Source organism: Cervus canadensis, chromosome 4 (genome assembly GCF_019320065.1).
Source record: "Cervus canadensis isolate Bull #8, Minnesota chromosome 4, ASM1932006v1, whole genome shotgun sequence".
NCBI lineage: Eukaryota > Metazoa > Chordata > Mammalia > Artiodactyla > Cervidae > Cervus > Cervus canadensis.
Genome location: NC_057389.1, coordinates 88,532,709 through 88,554,315, shown reverse-complemented (window position 1 = coordinate 88,554,315; position 21,607 = coordinate 88,532,709). Strand labels below are relative to the sequence as shown.

Here is a 21,607-nt window from a genome sequence, read left to right as displayed (position 1 = left end):
ACCAAGAGGGAAAATGCAAAATGCAGCTACCACTGCGGGACAGCCCCAGGGTGGTCCTGGAATGGGGTTCAGGAGGAGGGCAGGAGCAGGGGTGGGGGTGGGGGTTGGAGGGGTGTGGGGGAGCTGGGAGGAGGAGACTGGGAGGCATCCAGCCCATCTCTGGTTCTAATTTCCTTCTAAAAGCTCATGGAAATGCCCCCTCTTCCCAAGCTCCTTCATTCCCTCGCTGTCTCTGTCCTGGGGACCCACAGTGGGGTATGAATCAGCCCCTCCTATTTAACTGTGATGGGACAAGGTCTGGTGCAAAGAGTTTGTTGTGGTCTGGGGTCAAGTCCAGACTTCCTGGTGTGACCCTGGCTGTGGCCTGCAGGTCACCCAGACCCACATTTAAGCCAAGCCCCTCCCTGCGGCCCGGTTTGCCTCCTGATGCCTCCTCCCATCCCTCCTCTGGGGGACTGTCACCTGCCTAGGTGGGGAAGGGGCAGGGGCTTCTTCATACTCTGCGGCACCTGATCTGAGTGTTTGTAAGGGACGGAGGTCAGACCTTGAGGGACATCATCAGGTGACCCTTGACATCTGCAGGTCAAGGCCGAGCCCCTCAGCCTGAAGATCCGGGTTTGGTGGGGGTGGGGGGAAGGGTACGCGGGGCGGGTGCGGGACAACGAGCTCACCAGTCTGTGCTTCGTGTTGCCGTCGTAGGTGTAGCCGTCCTCATAGATGACCGCCTGCAGCCCCAGGGAGTGGGGGTTGCTCACCATTACCTGGGGGCGGGGTGGGGGGGCGGTAACGGGAAGGGAGACGCATGCGCTGTACAAGCGCTCGCAGGAGCCAAAGGGAGCCGCTTGGGGGCGCAACCACCGGTGACCCCAGTGCCCCACTGGACTGAAGACCCAGCTTGCTCCGCAAACACTACCGCAGGTTCCATCCCCAAATATGCCCCCTTATCACACACCCTAACTGTGGCTCTGAGGCCCTGTGTGAGGACAGCCCGGGGCTGAAGGGCCGCAAGACCCAGACTGGCCCCTCGTGCGCGGAGAGGCTCGTCCTGTGCAGGGAGGGGGCTTGAGGGGTACCGGTGAGAGTGCGGGGCAAAATCCGGCGGCCAGGCTCCTCTCTCAGGGCCCTAGTCCCAGCTGGCTGGACATCCCCTGGAATCTTACATTGGTCCACTCCCCTGTTTTCAGCTTGATTGCTTATACCCAAGGGTCCAGGTTTGGACACCTGGGTTTCAGGTCCAAGGATGCCTGCTTTTTTTCTCAGGCATGCCCTGCAGGCGGGAAAGCCAGCGCTGGCTGAGCTGGGAGGAAAGGGCGTTTTTTGGAAAGGGTCCGGGGCAGCTCAGAAGGGGGTTGGAGGACTGGCATAGAGGTATAGAGAAAGGAGACAGGGTGAGCAGAGGGACAGATATGGCCAGACACCGGGATGCTGGTGTCTGGAAGAAGACGAGAAGTCTCTGGGGGTTTCATGAGCCAGTGTCTCTCTGGGAGGATGCTAGGGAATTCCCAGAGCCTGGGAACTGTGGGCGCGAGATATGAGGCCAAGGATGTCAGGTGTTAAGAGACAGTTGTCAAACAGATAAAGTGTCCTTACTAGTGGGACAGGTAACGTGCCTGGCCGGGGTATCATTAGGGCCGTCAACTCCAACTGGCTGTTCATGTCAATGGTGTACATTTTGTTTTCAAATTCTCCTTGCAGAAGTTCCACCTAGTTAGAAATAAATTATGTTAAAAGAGAAAAAGAAAAAAAGAATCCATCAATCTTCGGATCAATTAAATCAAGCCTCTGTTCCCCAAAATACAGAGCAAGTGACCAGTGGCAGGTGGGGGGTCCCTGGGGATGGACCCTCTCAGTCTGGTAGGTGCAGCAGCCCGGGCTGTCACTCAAGCCACTCCCCACTAGACCCTGCACCCCCAGAAGACCCTGGAGGTCTCCCTAGTCACAGCCCTTTTTCTTTCCAGAAGTAGCCTGCCCCTCTCCCCACCTGACTTCTACAGTAATCGCTTACTTGCTTCCTTCCTAGAATGATTTTTATGTCTTTATTTTAACTGAGGATAATTACAATATTGTGATGGTTTTTGCCACACATCAGTATGTATCGGCCATAGGTATACATGTGTCCGCTCCATCCTGAACCTCCTTCCCACCTCCCTCCCCATTTCCTAGAATGATTGCCGAGTGCACATCCCTAGGGCTTCCCTAGGTACTCAGTGGTAAAGAAGCCACCTGCTAATGCAGGAGACATGAGACTCGGGTTCGATCCTAGGGTTGGGAAGATCCCGTGGAGTAAGTTGCCTGGAGAACCCCATGGCCAGAAGAGCCTGGTGGGCTACAGTTTAGGTGATGGCAAAGAGTCAGACACCACAGCACAGCACAATGCATTCCCAGATGATGTAACTTAGTTTTTCTGTTTGCAAACATTGTCTTTTTCAGTCTCTTTCAACCTACAGTTTTCCCTCCCTTCCTTTCTTTTTTGTTTCTTTCCTAGGCATCTTTAAAAAAGAAAAGAACTGTTTATCTAGCAGCGCCGGGTCTTAGTTGTGGCACATGTGATCTTCGATCTAACTTGCTGCACAGGGGATCTTTAGTTGTAGCATGTGGGATCTAGTTCCCTGACCAGGGATTGAACCCAGAGCCCCTGCATTGGGAGGGTGCGGTCTTAGCCACAGGACAACCATGAAAGTCCCTCTATGCCATCGAACCTGTAGATTTCCCATCATCTGGATTTTCCCTGGTGAGGTTGGACACCCATTCCTTCGTGCTCTGCCTTTTCTGGCAGATTGGCAGCTGGATCCATCAGATTAGGGCAGAATTGAGACGGGAGACCCAATGGTGATCCACCTTCTGTCGGTGGCACCTAATGGCCGATTGTCTCTCTTTTCCAATGTTGAGCATCGGCACAGGGCAATATCCTATCATTTTGTTTTCATATATTCACCAGAATAATTTTATGAGGAGACCCGCTCCCTATGCTATTTGCTGACTCAGGAGAAGGTGTGGAGGAGAGGTGGAGAAATTGCATCTTGCCTTTTTTTAATCTGGTTTTTGAGATTGTGTGTTGGCTGCCTGGTGTCCTAGGAAGAGAACCAACAAGTTGCTTCTGGTTCCAGACCTCGGGTTGATAAGGGATGACATGGTTAACTGAAATGTTCTGTCCTGGCAACAGGACTCATCGCTGCCCATGGGCATCCTGGTCTCCTGGTGAGGGTGGAGGTGCCTCCAACGCTGAGTGGCTATCTCCCCATCCAGACTCTGTTCTTTAAAAGTGAATCAAGGACTTCCCTGGTGGTCCAGTGGTAAAGAATCCACCTGCCAACTGCAAGGAACATGGGTTCTATCCCTGGTTCAGGAAGATCCCACCTGCTGAGGGAGCAACTAAGACTGTGCGGCATGATTACCGAAGCCCGTGCTGTGGATAGAGTCCGTGCTCAACAAGACAGGCACCCGCGGTAAGAGAGCAGCTAGAGAGTAGCCCCAGTAGCACCATCATCTCATAAAAGGATATTTTGGACAAAAGGTGCTTGATTGGGCTTCCCTGGTGGCTTCGGCGGTAAAGAATCTGCCTGCCAATGCAGGAAACATGGGTGTGATCCCTGATCCAGGAAGATCCCACATGCCGCTGAACAACTAAGCCCGCGCACCACAATTATTGAGCCTGTGTGCTAAAGCCCGGAAGCTGCAACTACTGAGCCCACGTGCTACAGCTACTGAAGCCCGAGGGCCCTAGAGCCTGTGCTCCGCAACAAGAGAAGCCACCGCAACGATAAGCCTGAGCACTGCAACTGGAGTGACAGCCCCGCTTGCCGTAACTAGAGAAAAGCCCGAGCAGTTAGGAAGACCCAGCACAGCCAAAAATAAATGAATAATTTTTTTTAAATGGCACTTTTTTTTTTTTTTCTCATTCCACTGATTGCTGTGGATCCAAAGGCTCTTTGGAAATGGACGGTCTAATATCTTTCTGGAAACTGACATTCTCCCCACCCCAAGTCATGACCACATACTTTGCAGATGCCAGCTTGGAGTTGGGGATCCATGAGAAGGGCCTGGATATTCAGGAGGCACTTCTGGAAATCGAAAGCTGGAAAGATCATGTCAGGAAGCGGGGTCAGTATTTCCAGCATCCCCACGTCAGTGAACGTCAGGACCGCCTCTTGGGACCAGATGTTTTGGCCTGCAAACTAAGAGAAGAGTGACTTCTGAGATCAGCTCATTCTCATTCTTTTTTGAGGATTTAACTTTTTCCTTATGATTCATATTTACAGAAGGTAGGCCAAAAAAAAACAAAACTCTAAGAAACCCCATGGTCTCTGCTGCAGTCCATGGGGTCATAAAGAGTCAGACACGACTGAGCGACTGAGCAAGAAACCAAAAAGGCCAAGCAAAGTCTTAGGTACCCTTTGCTGAGACACCTACTTTTCAGGTGTCAAATTAATTAAAATTCATGTTATATTATCACTATTGCTATTAAATGATTAACTGCTATTATAATAACTAGAGCAATTTCTTTATAAAAAGGATCAGATGGTTGAGAACAAGACTGTTAGTCCTTAACAACTGAATAACATCGGGAGTTTACCCACTTTGATTAGAGAACTCGACTGGATTCCCAGGCTGCCATAATATAAATTATTCTCTCGAGTTAAAACTGCCAGTTCATTTTCATCTAGGGAAAGCCAAACAAGACAGAACAAAAATTGAAACAGGTTGTTTCCATGGACAGAAATATAAACATAATAAATATTGAAGTTTAAAAAGTTACCCCAAGTCCCATCATGCAGACCAGGGGTCAGCAAGTTTCTTCTGTAAAGGACCAGATGGTAAGAATGCTCTGCTTTACTGGTCATGTGATGTCTGTTACAAGTAATTGGCCCTGGGAAAGCAGCTTACGGACACTTTGTAAGTGGATAGGCAGGACTATGTGCCAATAAAACTTTATTTAAAACCCATGATGGGTCATGGACCATGGTATGCTGACCCCTGACATAGGTACCACTGTTAGCCTTTTAGTAAACATGCTTTCCAGTAGCTTTATATACTTGGGGATCATATTCTGGGACCCTTTAAGCTGCTTTGTAATTTTTTCTTTTTTTTTAATAGTACAAGTTGAGTATTTTTCACTCTATGTACTTATTTTTCAGAGAAGGCAATGGCACCCCACTCCAGTACTCTTGCCTGGAAAATCCCATGGACGGAGGAGCCTGGTAGGCTGCAGTCCATGGGGTCTGTAGAGTCAGACATGGCTGAGCGACTTCACTTTCACTTTTCACTTTTTTTTTTTTCACTTTTCACTTTTATGCACTGGAGAAGGAAATGGCAACCCACTCCAGTGTTCTTGCCTGGAGAATCCCAGGGATGGGGTCGCATAGAGTCGGACACGACTGAAGTGACTTAGCAGCAGCAGCAGAGTTGAAATGTATGTTTATTTCCTTCCATACACATCAGTGTAGTTGACCCTTTGGCATTCTGTTACGTAGATGAATCATAACTTTATTTAACCAATGCTCCACTGATGAGCACAGGTTGCTTCTGATCTCTGGCAGATATAGAGTTCTGAGGAACACAAGATATTCTTAAAAGGCTTTTTGTTGTTGTTGTTGTTGCACTGTGTGACATGCAGGATCTTAGCTCCCCAACCAAGGATCAAAACCCATGCCTGCCATGCACTGGGAGCACAGTCTTAACCACTGAACAACAAGGGAAGTCCCATTAAAAGTTTTCATGAGAAGGGGTGGCAAGATCCAATGTGTGTTCTTATTTTGCTTAAAAAAGACAAGGGCGTTTCCTGCTTGTCCGGAGGTTAAGAATTCACCTGCCAGTGCAGAGGACATGGTTTCAATCCCTGGCCTGGAAGATCCCACGTGCCATGGAGCAGCTAAGCCCATGCTCCACAACAAGAGAAGCCTCTGCGATGAGAGGCCTGAGCCCCACAACTACAGAGTAGCCCCCAGTTGCCACAACGGGAGAAAAGCCTGCGCGGCAATGAAGACCCAGCAGAGCCACAAGTAAATAAATAAGTATTTTAAGGAAAGGGAGATTTGGACATAGACACAACACAGAAGGAGATGGTAGAAGACAGAGGGGGAAAAGGCCACCTGCAAGCCAAGAAGAGAGGCCTCTGAAGAAACCGGCCCTGCCAACACCTTGATCTTGAACGAAGAACCTCCAGCCCTGGGAAACAGTACCTGTCTTCTGTTCTGATTCACCCAGTTTTGGACTTCCCTGATGGTACTGCGGTGAAGACTCTGCGCTCCCACTGCAGGGAGCTCGGGTTCGATCCTTGGTCTTGGAACTAAGATCCCACATGCCCTGAGATGTGGTCAAAACAATAATAGTAATTCACCCACTTGGTGGAGGTTTGTTAGAGCAGCCCCAACAAACGACATCCAACTGACATTCCATTTCATTGTGAAAGCGCACAGAAGTTTCTGCCCCGAGTTGTTCTAGAATATGTAATAATCATGTTTTGTTTGTTTTGGCCAGGTGGGATCTGGTGGTGGGGGTGGGGCGGTGTGTGTCAAGAGTGAATAAGTCAGGTCTGAAGCACTTCTAGAAAGCTACCCAGAGGTCGGGCACATACTGGCAGCAACGCTGTGGATGGTGATGTTGGCTTTGAGAATGGAATTATACAAGATGCGTTGTCCTTCTCGCACCTGGACAGATTCGACCAGCTGACCTAGGAGACAACAGGATAAATCCAGAGAGACCTATGCACATGTTGGCAAGAGGGTCCCCTGCCACCCACACAGCCCCTCGATTCTTGACTCAAAGGAAAATGCAGCCACGAGATGCAATGCTGTAAAATATTGCATGGAAGACATTAGGTTTAAGAAAATGTGACCTCCCCACCCCACCTAAATCTCGATGTGAGAGCTCTTAGGGATGGACTGGATACCAGATGAACTTTAGGATGCCTCCTACTGTATGGGTAACATGTAATTAGGCAGAACTTTCTTCCTGGAGTGGGTACCCCCTGCATGGCCAGGCCAGCCCTAAGCCCTTTTCTTGCATTGGAAGGAAACAGCCATATTCAGGTGGCCTAACTGGTACTGGGGAGCATGCTGTGATCAAAGGTACTCTGGCAGCCACAGTTGTGCCCAGAGGTCCCTGACAGCACCTTCTCCTAGGGGGCTGCCTTTTGTTTCTCTCCTGGGACTCATGTGTCATAGGGCTCAAAATAAGATCTGCAGTTCTTGGATGTGGCCCCTCTGCCCTTGGGGTCTGGTGACTTTCAGAACCTGCCTACAGGGCCTAAATGTCCCAGGAGGCGGAAAGTGGGAGTTGGGGGTTGCAATGAAGATGGCAAGGTAAGAATCAGCTTGTCAAGGTCCACTAAAGTCAAGGGAGAGGAAAAAACAGCCGCTTGCACTGGCCACGCCCTGAGCCTGGTCCTTGCTCACCTGAGTTTCGGGAAACCAGGAGGTTCTTCTGAAACCAAAAGATAAGGATGCCTTTCTGGCCTGGGACGATAAGGATGTCAAGGGTCCTGTCATAGTCAAAAGGCAGCCCAAAGCTGCGGTTCAAGGGATGGTCAGAGTAGCTGAACATGGCCTGAAAGAAAAATACTCAATCTTGAGCAAGAAAAGAAATCACCAAGGGGACCCCCCTGGCGGTCCAGTGGTTAAGACCCTGTGCCCACAGGTTGTATCCAGAGCCTGATTCCTCAGCCACCATTACATTCTTAGGATTTCCAGAGTCTGGGAGTGTCTGTTATTCATGACGGGACCTTGGCAGTGTGTGCAGGTGCTTGAGGGGACTCTGGATGGGGGGTGGCCCCACTGTGTGATTAGAGGGAGGGCCTTTTAGCCACCAGGCAGCAGCCCAGCCTCTGGGAGCTTCCCGATCCCTGGGTCTCCCCCAGATTTCAGAGCCGCACACTTTGTTCAGGAATTTTGCAGCAGGAGTACCAACTCTACTTTAATCTTTGCCTGACTTCATCGTTTTTCTTCAAGTGCACTTTGCATGAACTGATTCCTCTTTTTAGTTTTATCCTAAATGATACCTATGACGTCATGGTTTCCATGTCCCTATTTTCTGAATCCACGTGAAAATAATCATTAAAAAAAGGGGTGACACGAGGCATGTAAATGGTCTCGGGTGCCACCAGTGACACATGCACCATATTTCATATTTTATCCCTAGTGCCCAGCACCTCCTAGACCCTACTAAAGTATTGCTGAGTGCATGGCTGAATGAGATAATGAAGGTGGGTGGTGGGTGTGTGGGTGGGTAGAAGGGTAGATGGATGAGTAGATGGATGGATGGATGAGTGGATGGATGAATGAGAGAGTGGATGGATGAATAGGAGAGTGGATGGATGAATGGATGGGTGCATAGATGAATGGATGGGTGCATGGATGGATGGATAAGCAGGTTAATGGATGGATGGAGGGACAGATAAGTATTTTTTGGATGGTGAGTGGGTGGGGAGATAGGTGGATGGATAAATAGATAAATGGAAGGATGAATGGAGATGGATGAATGGATGGAAGAGTAGGTGGGTAGATGGGTGGATGGGTAGGGGGATGGATTAATAGGTAAATGGGAGAATGGATAGTGCCGGGGTCCAGCCTCGGCAGGATCCAGGGGGTACCCTCAGGATGAACGGCGTCGGCGAGAGAGAGAGAGAAGACACTTGAGACCAGCCTTGATAGGGCCAAGTCTGCGAGGGAGAGAGAGAGAGAGAGAGAGACCAGACGGGGGGTGCAGAGTCTGGCAGAGTCTGGCAATGCTTTATTTTTTACTGTGGCTTTTATACCCTAAATTAGTACATTTCTAAGGGGAAGATAGTTTAACATTACATCAGCTTGTTCTTCACAAAACCAGGGTGTTTTCTGCCTACTTCTTTGTTTATGAGGGTCTTGTACATTATCTTCTGGCCTTGGGGCCTATTAACATTTTATGCAAGTCAGGTGAATGTAAACCTATTTCCTGTTTCTATGGTGACCGTAACTGAAAGGTAGCAGTCTCACAGGGCAACAGTACAGAGTAGAAGTATAACCTTGGTAACATAAAAATTAATCCTTCTGCAGAAGTTGTCAGTTGCGTTTATCTAAGAAGTTTACCCCACACTGACTCTGCGGCTTCAGTGAGGCAGCCTCTGCCTAGCACTCCTGGCTGACAATTAGCAACCATCTCATTGTTACCACACTAGGGCTAAGTTCTTATTTCTCTAGATCTTTAACTATATTAACAATGGTTTCTATAACACAACCTTAGCATATTAAAAGCAAAAAACACAGCAAGCAAATGTCAACCCAATAACCACCTTTAGAATAATTTTTCTTATGTTTTCTAACAGGACTCCTTCACCCCTCAAAAATGCTCTATTTCTATTAGGGCTTTTATATAATCAGGTTCTTTATGCTATTTTATGATTAGGATATTATAAGCAATCATGCATATTAGTACCAAGGGCATAAATGCATTTGGCTAACAAACTACCAGCAAAGGAGTTTAAATTAAAACACTCCTATCACCCTGGATAATCTCATAAAATACCACCACCTGGGAAACTTATTGATTAAAGTTCTAAATTGATTCTTATTTGGGAAGAGATCGGGGAAGGCCTTCTGCCTGTGTCACAGAAATTAGGGAGTAGTCTATTGAGGCAGGCATCAGAAAGACAGTTATCATCTTTAAGGTGAGCACCAGGGGCAGCTTTTCGAAATCCCTGAAAACCTGATCTGCCTTGCCTGTCAGGCTTTCTCCTCGTGACCTTGTCATGGGTGTGATCTCGTGAGCTGGCCTTTTTGAAACCCCTGAAAACCTGCTCCGCCTTGCCCATCAGGTTTTATCCCTCATGACCTTGTCATGGGAAGGGTCGTCTCGTGTGTTGGCTCCCGGCAGGATAGAAAGGTGGAAGGATGTGTAGATGGGTGGAAGAGTGGGTGGATGGATACATGGATGGACAGGTGAGTCAAAAGCTAGATGGATTTCAGATATGAAAATCTAAGTGTATGAGTTTTGACAAAAACCTGTCCTGGTGTAAAGGTCACCGAAGTGGTTTTTCCCAGTCCAAATGGCACTTACCATCTGTTGGTCAACAAGAAGCAGCCCGACCTGTGACAGGGAGTGAAAGGAGAAGATCCCCCCCAAGGTCCCAACCAGCTCTGCCTGTGAAACAAACAGAATACCGCATGTAAATAAGGTCATCAGTGTGCTTCCTTTATAACTTAACTCTGGGTTAGCTAGTAAGCTAAAAGGAAAGAAAGTCTTTTTTATTATGATCTGTTTCCCCTCTGTAGCATTGAAAGAGTCAATTCCTAGGCAGGTTGATGAAGTCCAGGGTCCCCAAGGAGGAGAAAGGGGTCTGGAATTCTCAAGGAGGAGAAAAGGACAAACATTTTTATCCCTCTACGTTCCTTCAGTCCACCACCAGTGAAGTCGCTCAATCGTGTCCGACTCTTTGCAATCCCATGGACTGTAGCCTACCAGGCTCCTCCATCCGTGGAATTTTCCAGGCAAGAGTACTGGAGTAGGTTGCCATTTCCTTCTCCAGGGGATCTTCTGGACCCAGGGATCAAACCCAGGTCTCCCGCATAGTCTTAAGTCAATTACACAAATCAGTTTAAACTCTGTACTAGGGATTATACAACAATGTATCTGGCTGGAGGACAGTTTCTCCTTCCTGAAAACCTTCCGACTAATCCTGATATCTTAGAAGGTATATTATGGGAGTGGGTCTGGTAGGATCTTTCTATTGTTAAATTCTAATCTTGTTATCCTAAAATGTAAATTGTGGGAGTGGGTCTGGTAAAATTTTCACAAACTTGAGACATTCTTTTGATTCACTGTAATAACTAATTAAAAGGTATATAACTCCATTGCTAACACTAGCAAAGGGTACTCTTTCTGCCTCCTTCTGATGTCTATGTCAGAAGCTTTCTCTATCCCTTTTATACTTTAATAAAACTCTATTACACAAAAGCTGTGAGCGATCAGTCCTCGTCTCTGGCCCCGGATTGAATTCTTCTCTTCCGGAGGCCAAGAATCCCAGCGTCTTTTGTGGTTCAGCAACAACCTTTCAGCATCTCGGGCAGAACTTTGAATGAAGACAGCTTGGTGTGGGGTGCTCGAGGAAGTGGGGTGACCCAGACTCTGAGATGCCTGCCTATATCCCTCACTCCTGCTTCGGCTCCTCATTCCTGATCTTTGGCTGGGCAGCAAAGTGCCCATCGGCAGGCATGTTGGAGCATGGGGCCAAGGACCCCAACCTATGGACAGTGGGACAAGTTGCCATGGCAACCCACCTGGCTCCCCCACCCCTCCCTGGACATCTTTCAGGTAAAAGAGAAAGACTGCCATCTTATTTAAGTCTGTTACTTGGTTGTGTTTGGGTGTGTGTGTAGGGGGGTGGGGTGGTATTTCTATTATATACAGTATTATGGACCAAATGGTGTCCTCCTCCAGTTCATAGCTTAAAACCCCAACCCCCTGTCTTAGTCTGTTCAGGCTGCTACAACAAAATATCAGAGACTGGGTGGCTTATAACAACAGAAAGGCTGGAAGTCCAAGATCAAGGGACCAGCGTGGTCAAGTGAGGGCCTTTTCCTGGGTTGCAGACTTCTTGGTGTGTCTTTATATGGAGGAATGGGGTGAGCTGGCTCTCTGGGGCCTCTTTTTAAAATTTTTTATATTTTGGCTGATTGGGGTCTTCCTTACAGCACACAGGCTTTCTCTAGTTGCAGAGCACTGACTATAGAGCTCAAAGGTTCAGTAGTTGCAGCATACAGGCTTAGTTCCCCAACCAAGGATTGAACCTGCGTTCCCTGCACTGGAAGGTGGATCCCTAACCACTGGGCCACAGGGAAGCCCTTCTGGAGTCTCTTTCATAAGGGCACTAATTCCATTCATGAGGGCTCCACTCTCATGACCTAAGCGCCTCCCAAAGGCCCCTAATACAGATCACATCAGGTGTTAGGATTTCAACCTATGAATTGGGGGGGGGGGGGGAGGGGCGCACAAACATTCATAGAACCTCCAAAATGATAGTATTTGGAGGTAGGGTCTTTGGTAGTGATTAAATCTAGATGAGGTCAGGGTGGGATTAGTGCCCTGATAAGAAAAGACACCATGAAATTAAAAGATGCTTGCTCCTTGGAAGGAAAGCTATGACAAACCTAGACAGCATACTAAAAAGCAGAGACATCACTTTGCTGACAAAGGTCCATATAGTCAAAGCTATGGTTTTTCCAGTGGTCATGTCTAGATGTGAGAGTTGGACAGTAAAGATGGCTGAGCACCGAAGAATTGATGCTTTCAAACTGGTGCTGGAGAAGACTCCTGAGAGTCCCTTGGACTGCAAGGAACCCACGTCTTCTACATTGCCAGGTGGATTCTTTTTTTGTTTGTTGGTTTAGAAGGGGCTGCCCCACAGGGCAAACAGATTTATTGCAGCTGCAGCCAGTGATGAGCGGTTAGACTTGGCCACACGCTCCAGCTCATCCTTCTTCTTGATGGCATAGGAGCTGGAGGAGCCCGTGGCTGCGTTGATGAGTTAAAAATATGGAACGCTTCACAAATTTGCACGTCATCCTTGTGCAGGGGCCATGCTAATCTTCTCTGCATCATTCCAGTTTCAGTATATGTGCCGCCGAAGCGAGCACTGCCAGGTGGACTCTTTACCACTGAGCCACCAGGGAAGCCCCTGTTTATTCATTTTCTTACCACATTGAACGTACACGTCTTTCCAGAGCGTACTTCTGAAATCTGTATCCTCGGGAGTTTGAGAAATAGATGTTGGCCTGAGATATCTGATCTCCATGCAAATAAGCAAAAACCGAGTTACTTATATCCTGGAAGAACACACACATAAAACAGTTTCTTTAAAAGGAGATAGAAGGTGGAATGGGGCGGCAGCTGGGGAGATGTTCTTTAAATAGGTAGATAAGTTCTGGAGGTCTAATGCACAGTATAGTGATCACAGACAACAATACTAGATTAGAAACCAAAGTTGCTAAGAAACCTGATCTTGGTTATTCCCACCATAAAAAAGAAATGATAATTTCATGACATGATATGGTGGTAATCATACTGCAATATGTAAATGTAGCAAACCAACACATTGATATGGTGGTAATCATACTGCAATATGTAAATGTAGCAAACCAACACATTGATATGGTGGTAATCATACTGCAATATGTAAATGTAGCAAACCAACACATTGTATACCTTAAATTTACACAGTGTGGTATGCCAATTGCATCCCAATTTAAAAAGGGGGTGGGTGGAGAGAAAAAATTAAGGGGAAAAAAAAAGGACTTCCTGGGCAGTCCAGCAGTTAAGATACCGCTCTTCCCCTGCAGGGGGTGGGGTTTGCTTCCTGGTTGGGGAACTAAGATCATGTAAGCAAGAAAAATAAAAACATTTTTTTAAAAAATTAAAAGGGAGTGGGGAGACAGATGCCAGTGATCATACTCCTGTGCATTTCTCCCAGAGAAATGAAAACTTGGTGTCCACACCAAAAAGCTACATGAACGTTTCTAGTGATTTTATTTATAAAAGCCGAAAAGTAGAAACAACCCAATTCTGGTACATCCACGCCATGGAAAATTACTTGGCAATAGAAAGGAACAGACTAGTGACATATATGCAGCAAATTGGAGGAGTCTCCCGAGAATTTTGCTGAGAAAAGCTAGTCTCCAAAGGTTTCATATTGTATGACCCCATTTACAGAACATTCTTGAAATGATACAATTAGAGAGATGGAGAACATTAGCATTTGCCAGGGGCTAGGGCAGGGTAGGGAGGTATGGAGAGCTTTGCGGCCAGGGAGCAGTTCAATATTTTATTTTATTATTACTGTTACTATTTTTACTTTTCGGCTGTGCCATGCAGCTTTCGGCACTTTAATTTCCCAACCAGGGATTGACCTTTGCCCCCTGCAGTGGAAGCACACAGTCTTGACCACTGGACCACCAGGGAAGTCCCCAGTTCAGTATTTTGATGGCAGTAGCAGTTCTCTGACTTGACACAATTGTTCCCATATCAATTTCCTGTTTGTATCCCTGTAGTTATGTAAGATGTAACCACTCGGGGAAACTAGCTGAGGGATACATGGGACTCTGTATAAATTTCTTCAACTTCCTGTACACCTATAATGATTTCAAAATAACACATTAAAAAAAAAAAGACAGATGGATATATTCAGGGTGTCAGCCAGATGAGCCCCTCCCACAGCTCAGGTCCTCTTCTGCACCCAGTGAGATAACACAGCCTGAGTCCATCACGCTCCCAGCCCGCAAGGCTTACACTGTCCTTATTTCCATTCGTAATTATCTCTGCTCACAGTAGAGTACAAAAGGAGATAATGACACATGGTACTCACCATGCAGAATGAATTTCCACTGTAACAACAGTTGTCACCAGATACATGTGAAACAGGGTGTTCTATGCCTGAAAGTAAACGGGAACTGAGATGTTCTCTGAGTTCCCTGAAGGTTCCGAGAGAGAAGGTTAGAGCAGGGCTTCCCACCCTCCCCACTGACATCTGTGGCCAGACTTCTCAGTTAGGGGGCTCTTGGACATTGCAGGATGTTTTGCAGCATCCTGCTTCTATTGTTGTTGTTCAGTTGCTAAGTTGTGTCCAACTCTTTGTGACTCCATGGACTGCAGCACACCAGGCTCCTTTGTCTTCCATGATTTCCTGGAGTTTGCTCAAAGTCATGTCCATTGAGTCAGTGATGCTGTCTAACCATCTCATCCTCTGCTGCCCCTTTCTCCTTTTGCCTTCAATCTTTCCCAGCATCAGGGTCTTTTCCAATGAGTCAGCTCTTCACATCAGATGACCAACATATTGGAGCTTCAGCTTCCTGCTTCTACTGACTTACTTAGCTTACTAAATCACTTATATAGTGACTTATTTGACCAGTGTCACTCTCCTCTAGTCTTTTTTCTTAAGATCTTTTTTTTTTTAATGTGGATCATTTTTTAAAGTCTGGATTGAATTTGTTACAATAGTCTTCTGTTTTATGTTTTTTGGCCATGCAGCATGTGAGATCTTAGCTTCCCAACCAGGGATCAAATCCCCATCCCCTCCATTGGAAATCGAAGTCTTAACCACTAGACCACTAGGGAAGTCTCTTTCCTCCAGTCTAGACAATTAAAAATGTCTCCTGACATTGCCAAGTGTCATCTGGGGGTGAGGGGTAAACTGTCCCCAAAATAGCAGGAAGGGCACCTTTCTCTGAGCAAGGCATTCTTTAGGTTTCTGAAGGAGAAGCTTCAGCTCCAAAGGAAACACACATGTGGCCAAAAGCATATGAAAAGATGCTCAGCATCACCAGTCCTTAGGGAAATGCAAAGCAAAACCACAGTGAGACCCCAACTTCACTCCCCCATTAGGACGGCTACCATGACAGAATTGGAAGACAAGTGTCAGTGACAAATGCAAAGTGCACAAATTCCCTTGTGCACTCCTGGTGGGAATGCAAAATGGTGTGGCCACTGTGGAGGGGCCTCAAAAATGGGAAAATGTGAGCCAGCAAGTCCACTTTCAGGTACATACCTTCCCCCAAATTAAAAGCAGTATATACATGTTCAAACCAGCATTATTCACAGTAACTAACACATGGACGCAGCTTGAGTGTTTGTTGACAGAAAAATGGATGAAAAAAAATGAGCCTAAGGACTTCCCTGGTGGTCCAGTGGCTAAGACTCTGCTCTCCCAATCCAGGGGGCCCAGGTTCGATCCCACATGCTGCAACTAAGGCCTGGTGCAGCCAAATAAATAAATGTTCTTTAAAAAAAGAGCGGGTCAGCTGATGTCTTGGAGGCAGATGAGTGTTTGTGTTGAATGTGACCCTTTGATGAGATGAGCCTAAGCCTGGCCCCCAGGCCGCCTGGCTTCACTTGGGTTATACATTCTCTTTGGGCCATTCACACCGTGTTTACATGGCACCTCAGCCACGGGGATCGAGACCTCCCAGCTGTCAATCACTACCCATCATCAATCAGTCACTTCCTGGAGTGACAGCCTGGAACACAGTGATGAGACATGTAAGCCAGAGACCAGGGCAAGGCGCGGCTCTTTTCCTGTGTTTCTCTTTCCCTCCAGGGGGAGGGGGGTCCTGTGATCGACTCTCCATCCAGAGCTTAGCAAGCTCCCTGCCACAGGCGCTGTGGTGATGGACTGCGGGGCTCCATCTTGTTGGAGGGAGTGGGGACCACAATGTTTCACCACCAGGAATACAAGTGGAGCAGAAGGATAACAGATTGCAAGATGGTGGTGTACCAACCCAGTGGTTCTCCACTAAGGGAATTTCAACCCCCAGGAGACACTGGGTGATGTCTGGGGACGTGCTTGTTGTCAGGACTCAGTTGGGGGGGGGGTCCTGGCATCCAGTGGGTGGGGGCATAGTTGCTGCTTCACACCCCATAGCACCCAGAATGCCCCCCACCCAGAGAATGATGCATCCCCGGTGTCAGCAGGGCCAGAGCTGAGAAACCTCATACTGACCCGTTTCTCACCAACGAGGGCACCTGTCCTCGTTCTCTGGAAGGGATGGGCCATCCCCATCTGTCCTTCCTCTTCTCTAGAAAATACTATCTCCCTTTTCTTCACTGGACCCCATCTCCTTGCCTCCTCCACCAGGGTTCTCACTTTCTCTGTCCTTAAAGCTTAGCCTTCTCCACTGTTGCCTGCCCTGAGGGTGGCATTTGCGGGACTGTATATGCACCCCACTCAGGCATCTCGGACCCATCCTCTGCCCTCTCCGGTCCTCCCTGACTTCCTCGCCATCACAGTTCCTGCTGAATCCTCTTACTGTTCCAATCAGTGAGAGCAGATTTTTGTGGCTTGTCACCACAATCCCCAAAGGAAACACTCAGTCCCCAACCTGTGGGATCGGGGCTTAGACCAACTCTCACTGAATTACAGAGGGTCACGTAGGGAATTCCCTGGCAGTCCAGTGGTTAGCACTGGCCACTTTCACTGCCTGGGGCTCAGTTCAGTCCCTGTTCTGGGAACTAAGATCCCTCAAGCTGTGCAGCACGGCAAAAAAAAAAAAAAAAAAAAGACAGTGTAATGTCCAGGGACTGATGTCCAAGTAGCAGCATTGTCTGTAACTTCCGAAACTTTGATGTTGGCCAAAGGCAAACAAGATTTTAAAAAAATACAAAATATAGGGACTACTCTGGTGGTCCATGGTTGAGAATCTGCCTTCCAATGCAGAGGACGTGGGTTTGATCCCGGACTGGGGGACTAGATTCCACTTGCTGCAGAGCAACTAAGCCTGTGTGCCATAACTACAGAGAAGCCTGGGCACCGCAACAAATATCCCAAGTTTGGCCACTGAGACCCAATGCAGCTAAATAAATATTTAAAAAATTATAAAATACACATACCTGTAGATGCAGTCCAGAAGTTAGCTTCATAATCATAAACATAGACTTTTTGATTCACTACTAACAGTAATACCGAACCAGCAAAATGTGCTGACGTCACTTCCGGTGTACCAACCTAAGAATACGATATATACCATGATATCAGTATGTGCAGCTTTTCAAACATCAAATTCAGAAAGCAGTACTTCTAGACAGGCATCCCAGGAATGTTTAGATCAGCGAGAGTTGTTTGGGGTCCTAGATATTGGGAACTATGCATCCTGAGGATCAGCTAAAAGCAGAACTGGGAGGTTGACATTAGTGTTGGGTGTCCCCGCGAATACCTAAATTCACTCCATCTCCTCCCATATCAAAACCTTCTCTGAGGGGACTTCCCTGCTGGTCCAATGGCTAAGAATCTGCCTTCCAGTGCAGGGGACCCAGGTTTGATCCCTCGTTGGGGAAGCTAAGATCCCACATGCCATGGGGCAACTAAGCCTGTGGGCCACAATTAGAGAACTTGTTTGCTGCAACTAGAGAGAAGCCCATGTGCTTCAATGAAAGATCCCACCTGCTGCAAGTAAGACTTGACACAACCCAATAAATATTTTTCTATGTCTGTATCTCCATTGCTGCCTTGTAAGTAGGTTCATCAGTACTATCTTTCTAAATTCCATAAGCATGTGTTAATATACAATATTTGTCTTTCTTTTTCTGACTTAGTTCACTTTGTATAATGGGGGTCTAGGTTTGTCCACCTCATTAGGACTGACTTGAATGTGTTCTTTTTTTATATAACTGAATAATATTCCATTGTATATATGTACCACAATGGCAGTTCCTTTACAAACTAGGAATAGAACTACCATATGACCCAACAATCCCACTAGTGGGCATATTCCCTGAGAAAAGCACAATTGAAAGAGACACATGCACCCCAATGTTTGTTGCAACACTTTTTACAATAGCTTAGGACATGGAAGCATCCTAGATGTCCATTGACAGATGAATGGATACAGAAATTATGGTATATAAATAAATATTTTTTAAAAGACCTTTTCTGAGGATAAAGCCTAATGCATCAATAATGAATGATGAACATAACTGATCAATGTGTCACTTCTCAGAAAAACTGGGACTTCCCATGTAACTCAGCTCGTAAAGAATCTGCCTGCAATGCAGATGGTTCTGCCTGGTTCGATTTCTGGGTCGGGAAGATCCGCTGGAGAAGGGATAGGCTACCCACTCCAGTAATCTTGGGCTTCCCTGGTGGCTCAGCTGGTAGAGACATGGGTTCAATCCCTGGGTTGGGAAGATCCCCTGGAGAAGGGAACAGCAACCCACTCCAGTATTCTGGCCTGGAGAATTCCGTGGACTGTATAGTCCATGGGATCACAAAGAGTTGGACACAACTGAGCGACTTTCACTTAGCTATCAGAAAAGCTGGTATTAATATTTTAACAGATGGTAGAACCTTCTGGAGTGTAAGTGCCAACCATCAGATTTCTCAGGATAGTTACTGAGAGGGTACAGGTTTTTCTGTTTTGGTTGACAGTAATTTGGGGAGGTCCTAAAATCAGTGCATGTCATGTATCACAAAACCAATTATAAAGAGCTCTTGCAAGACATCTGATTCTTTTTCAAGGGAAAAAGAAGTATCTGTTTTGGTAGTAAGGGCAGAATAGAATCAACACTCCTTCCAGATTAGAAATTACTCTCAATGCCTTTAAACCCCCAAACTAACAAAAACAGAGTAGTATGCACACGGTGTTTCCCAACTAGATCTAACCCTGCATGCCTGCTGTCACTTCAGTTGTGTTGGACTCTTTGCAACTCCATGGACTGAAATCCGCCAGGCTCCTCTTGTCCATGGGATGTCCCAGGCAAGAATACTGGAGTGGGATTCCATTTTCTCCTTCAGGGGATGTTTTCCACCCAGGGATCGAACCTGTGTCTCTTGCATTAGCAGGCAGATTCTTTACCATTGTGTCACCAGGGATGCCCCTATATCTAACCCTAAGAATTACTATTTCAAGCACCTCTCAGATTGTTCAACATAACTACCTGCATTGACGTAGGGATGGAAAACGGAATGAGACTACTCTCAAACTTGTCCTTTGTGAGAAAAATTTGTCTTCTGAAATAAACAATAAAAGGTTTCAGTTAGGAAAAATTCACCCAAGCAAAGAAAAAAAGACAATGTCAGGCATTTAAAAAAATGTTCCATTCAAATAAAATTCCTTTCTTAACAAGGAACCAGAGATTTATTTATCTATCTGTCTACCTATCATTATCTATCATTGTCTATTTAGCTATTGCTCATCTATTTATTTTTGCATGAGTAAACCTCTATAGCATGGCTATTTGACTATTTGAAATAACATTAGTTGAAAAGTGTGACTGCATCAAAAATAGAATTATATAAAATGTACATTAAGTCCCAGCTTGTTTTGCTGCGGGTGAACTTCAGGTTTGTCTTTTATTTCACTCTCATCCCACTAAAGCAAAGGCTTTCACATCAGGAATGTGACAGAAAAAAAGAGACAGTATGTTCTCTTATGCAGGTAACTTCTAAGGGGCCAAAGGCCATCCATGAACATGGTAAATTGTTTCCTTATCCAGATCTCTTTCTCTTGCTCCTCTGGAAGAATTTTATGGTTTTAAACAGAGAGGAGTTACTGAGCTAATTCCTATGTACTTTAAAGGTTCTGGTTCTACTGTGAATGGCACTCCTCATAACTGCCTTATATTAAGCCTCTGTGACAAGCTGTACTGTAATTATTTTAGTTATCTTTTCACCTCTTCCTCTCCAGTTGGACCCCAACTGTGGACTCCCTATAGGCTAGCATCTAGCAACAGAGGACTGAGCTGTCTTTTTTCCTAATGTTTGTGCAATCAAAGAACAAGGGTGAATGTAATGGTTTGATAAAAAGAAGGGAACGATATCTTACCCTAGATACAGGGCTAGGTTTTTCTTACAAGGATGTTTAATCAAGTGAGTTTTCCCAGATGAAAAATACAGGCGGTCCTAGAAAGAGAGTCACAAAATTTTAATCCTATCAATCCTAATAAACACCTGATGAAAACAGTTCCCTAGTGGGTAACATGGAACTTGTAAAGGTAGAATCTGAGTTGGGCAGGTAGATGGCATCTATGTCATTTTCCTGATTTGATGTTATCATCTGATTTTGTTAGAGGTCACCAATGGGAGAAGCTGGGTGAAAGGGACCTGGGATGTCTCGGCATTGTTTTGTACCTTGCTGTGAATCTATAATTATGTCAAAAACAAAAACTTTAGGGACTTCCAAGGAGGTCCAGTGGTTAAGACTCTGCCTTCCCAAGCAGGGGATGCAGGTTCAGTCCCAGGTTGGGGAGCTAAGCTCCCACATGCCTCTTGGCCAAATACCCAGAACATACAATAGAAGCAATATTACAACAAATTCAATAAAGACTTTACAAATGGCCCACAAGAACCACAATGAAATCTTTTTTTTAAAAAATTAGAACTTTATTTTATTTTTTTTTTTAAATTAGAACTTTAAAAAGTTTCACAGGACAATAATCCATATCACTTCACCTTGTATATGCTATTTGTTTACAGATTACTCATTTGAGAAGCTAGAGGACCAAAAAAGTTAGAAATCTGCTAATAAATAATCACTTGGTTATTTAGCAAGTGCTGACGTCACTTCTGAGATAACATGATGTCAATGGGAAACACATTTGAGCTGACAAAGTATTTTTTTCTTCATGCATTTTAGGCACATGTGGGTGAAAGGAAGTTTCCTGCTTGGTTTATGTCATGTAAACAAAGTAATTTGCCTACTATGCTAGTCTGCATTTAAAACCTCCTGTCAGGTGGTCTATGCCTAAGACTGTGCTCCCAATGCAGGGGGGCTGGGAATCAGTCCCTGGTAAGGGAACTCGATCCCTAATGCCTCAACTAAAAAAGATTCCACATGCTGCAAATAAGACCTAGTGCAGTCAAATAGATTAAAAAAAAAACAACAAAAAACAAAAACTAACCCTCCAATCAGATAGAACACTGAATAAAAACTCAGATGATCTGAGTTTTAAACCCAACTCCAGCTTCTGGCTTTGTTCTGTCTTGTACTGTTGTGCTAAGACACTTCAGCCATGTCCAACTGTTTGCCACCCTACGGACTGTACCTCCTCTGTCCATGGGATTCTCCAGGCAAGAATACTGGAGTAGGTTGTCATACCCTCCTCCAGGGGATCTTTCTGACCTAGAGATTGAACAATGTCTCTTATATCTCCTGCATTT

The 21,607-nt window shown here is 46.1% G+C and overlaps 1 protein-coding gene and 1 non-coding gene across 2 annotated transcripts in view; both read right to left on the bottom strand.

Annotated features, from left to right (window-relative positions):
- Positions 1 to 21,607, bottom strand: part of CATSPERD (cation channel sperm associated auxiliary subunit delta) — a 39,073-nt gene that overhangs the window by 14,229 nt on the left and 3,237 nt on the right. The window contains exons 3-14 of the mRNA XM_043466302.1: positions 20,274 to 20,350; positions 19,387 to 19,459; positions 17,344 to 17,458; positions 14,327 to 14,394; positions 12,678 to 12,791; positions 10,027 to 10,110; positions 7,395 to 7,545; positions 6,575 to 6,670; positions 4,578 to 4,660; positions 3,999 to 4,175; positions 1,591 to 1,704; positions 672 to 761 (exon numbers count right to left, since the gene is read on the bottom strand). Coding sequence (XP_043322237.1) covers positions 672 to 761; positions 1,591 to 1,704; positions 3,999 to 4,175; positions 4,578 to 4,660; positions 6,575 to 6,670; positions 7,395 to 7,545; positions 10,027 to 10,110; positions 12,678 to 12,791; positions 14,327 to 14,394; positions 17,344 to 17,458; positions 19,387 to 19,459; positions 20,274 to 20,350 — 1,242 coding nt within the window. The remainder of the gene's footprint in view (positions 1 to 671; positions 762 to 1,590; positions 1,705 to 3,998; positions 4,176 to 4,577; positions 4,661 to 6,574; positions 6,671 to 7,394; positions 7,546 to 10,026; positions 10,111 to 12,677; positions 12,792 to 14,326; positions 14,395 to 17,343; positions 17,459 to 19,386; positions 19,460 to 20,273; positions 20,351 to 21,607) is intronic.
- On the bottom strand, positions 12,496 to 12,602 carry LOC122441079. Its single transcript, XR_006269222.1, has one exon. It is a non-coding gene; the product is annotated as a U6 spliceosomal RNA (small nuclear RNA).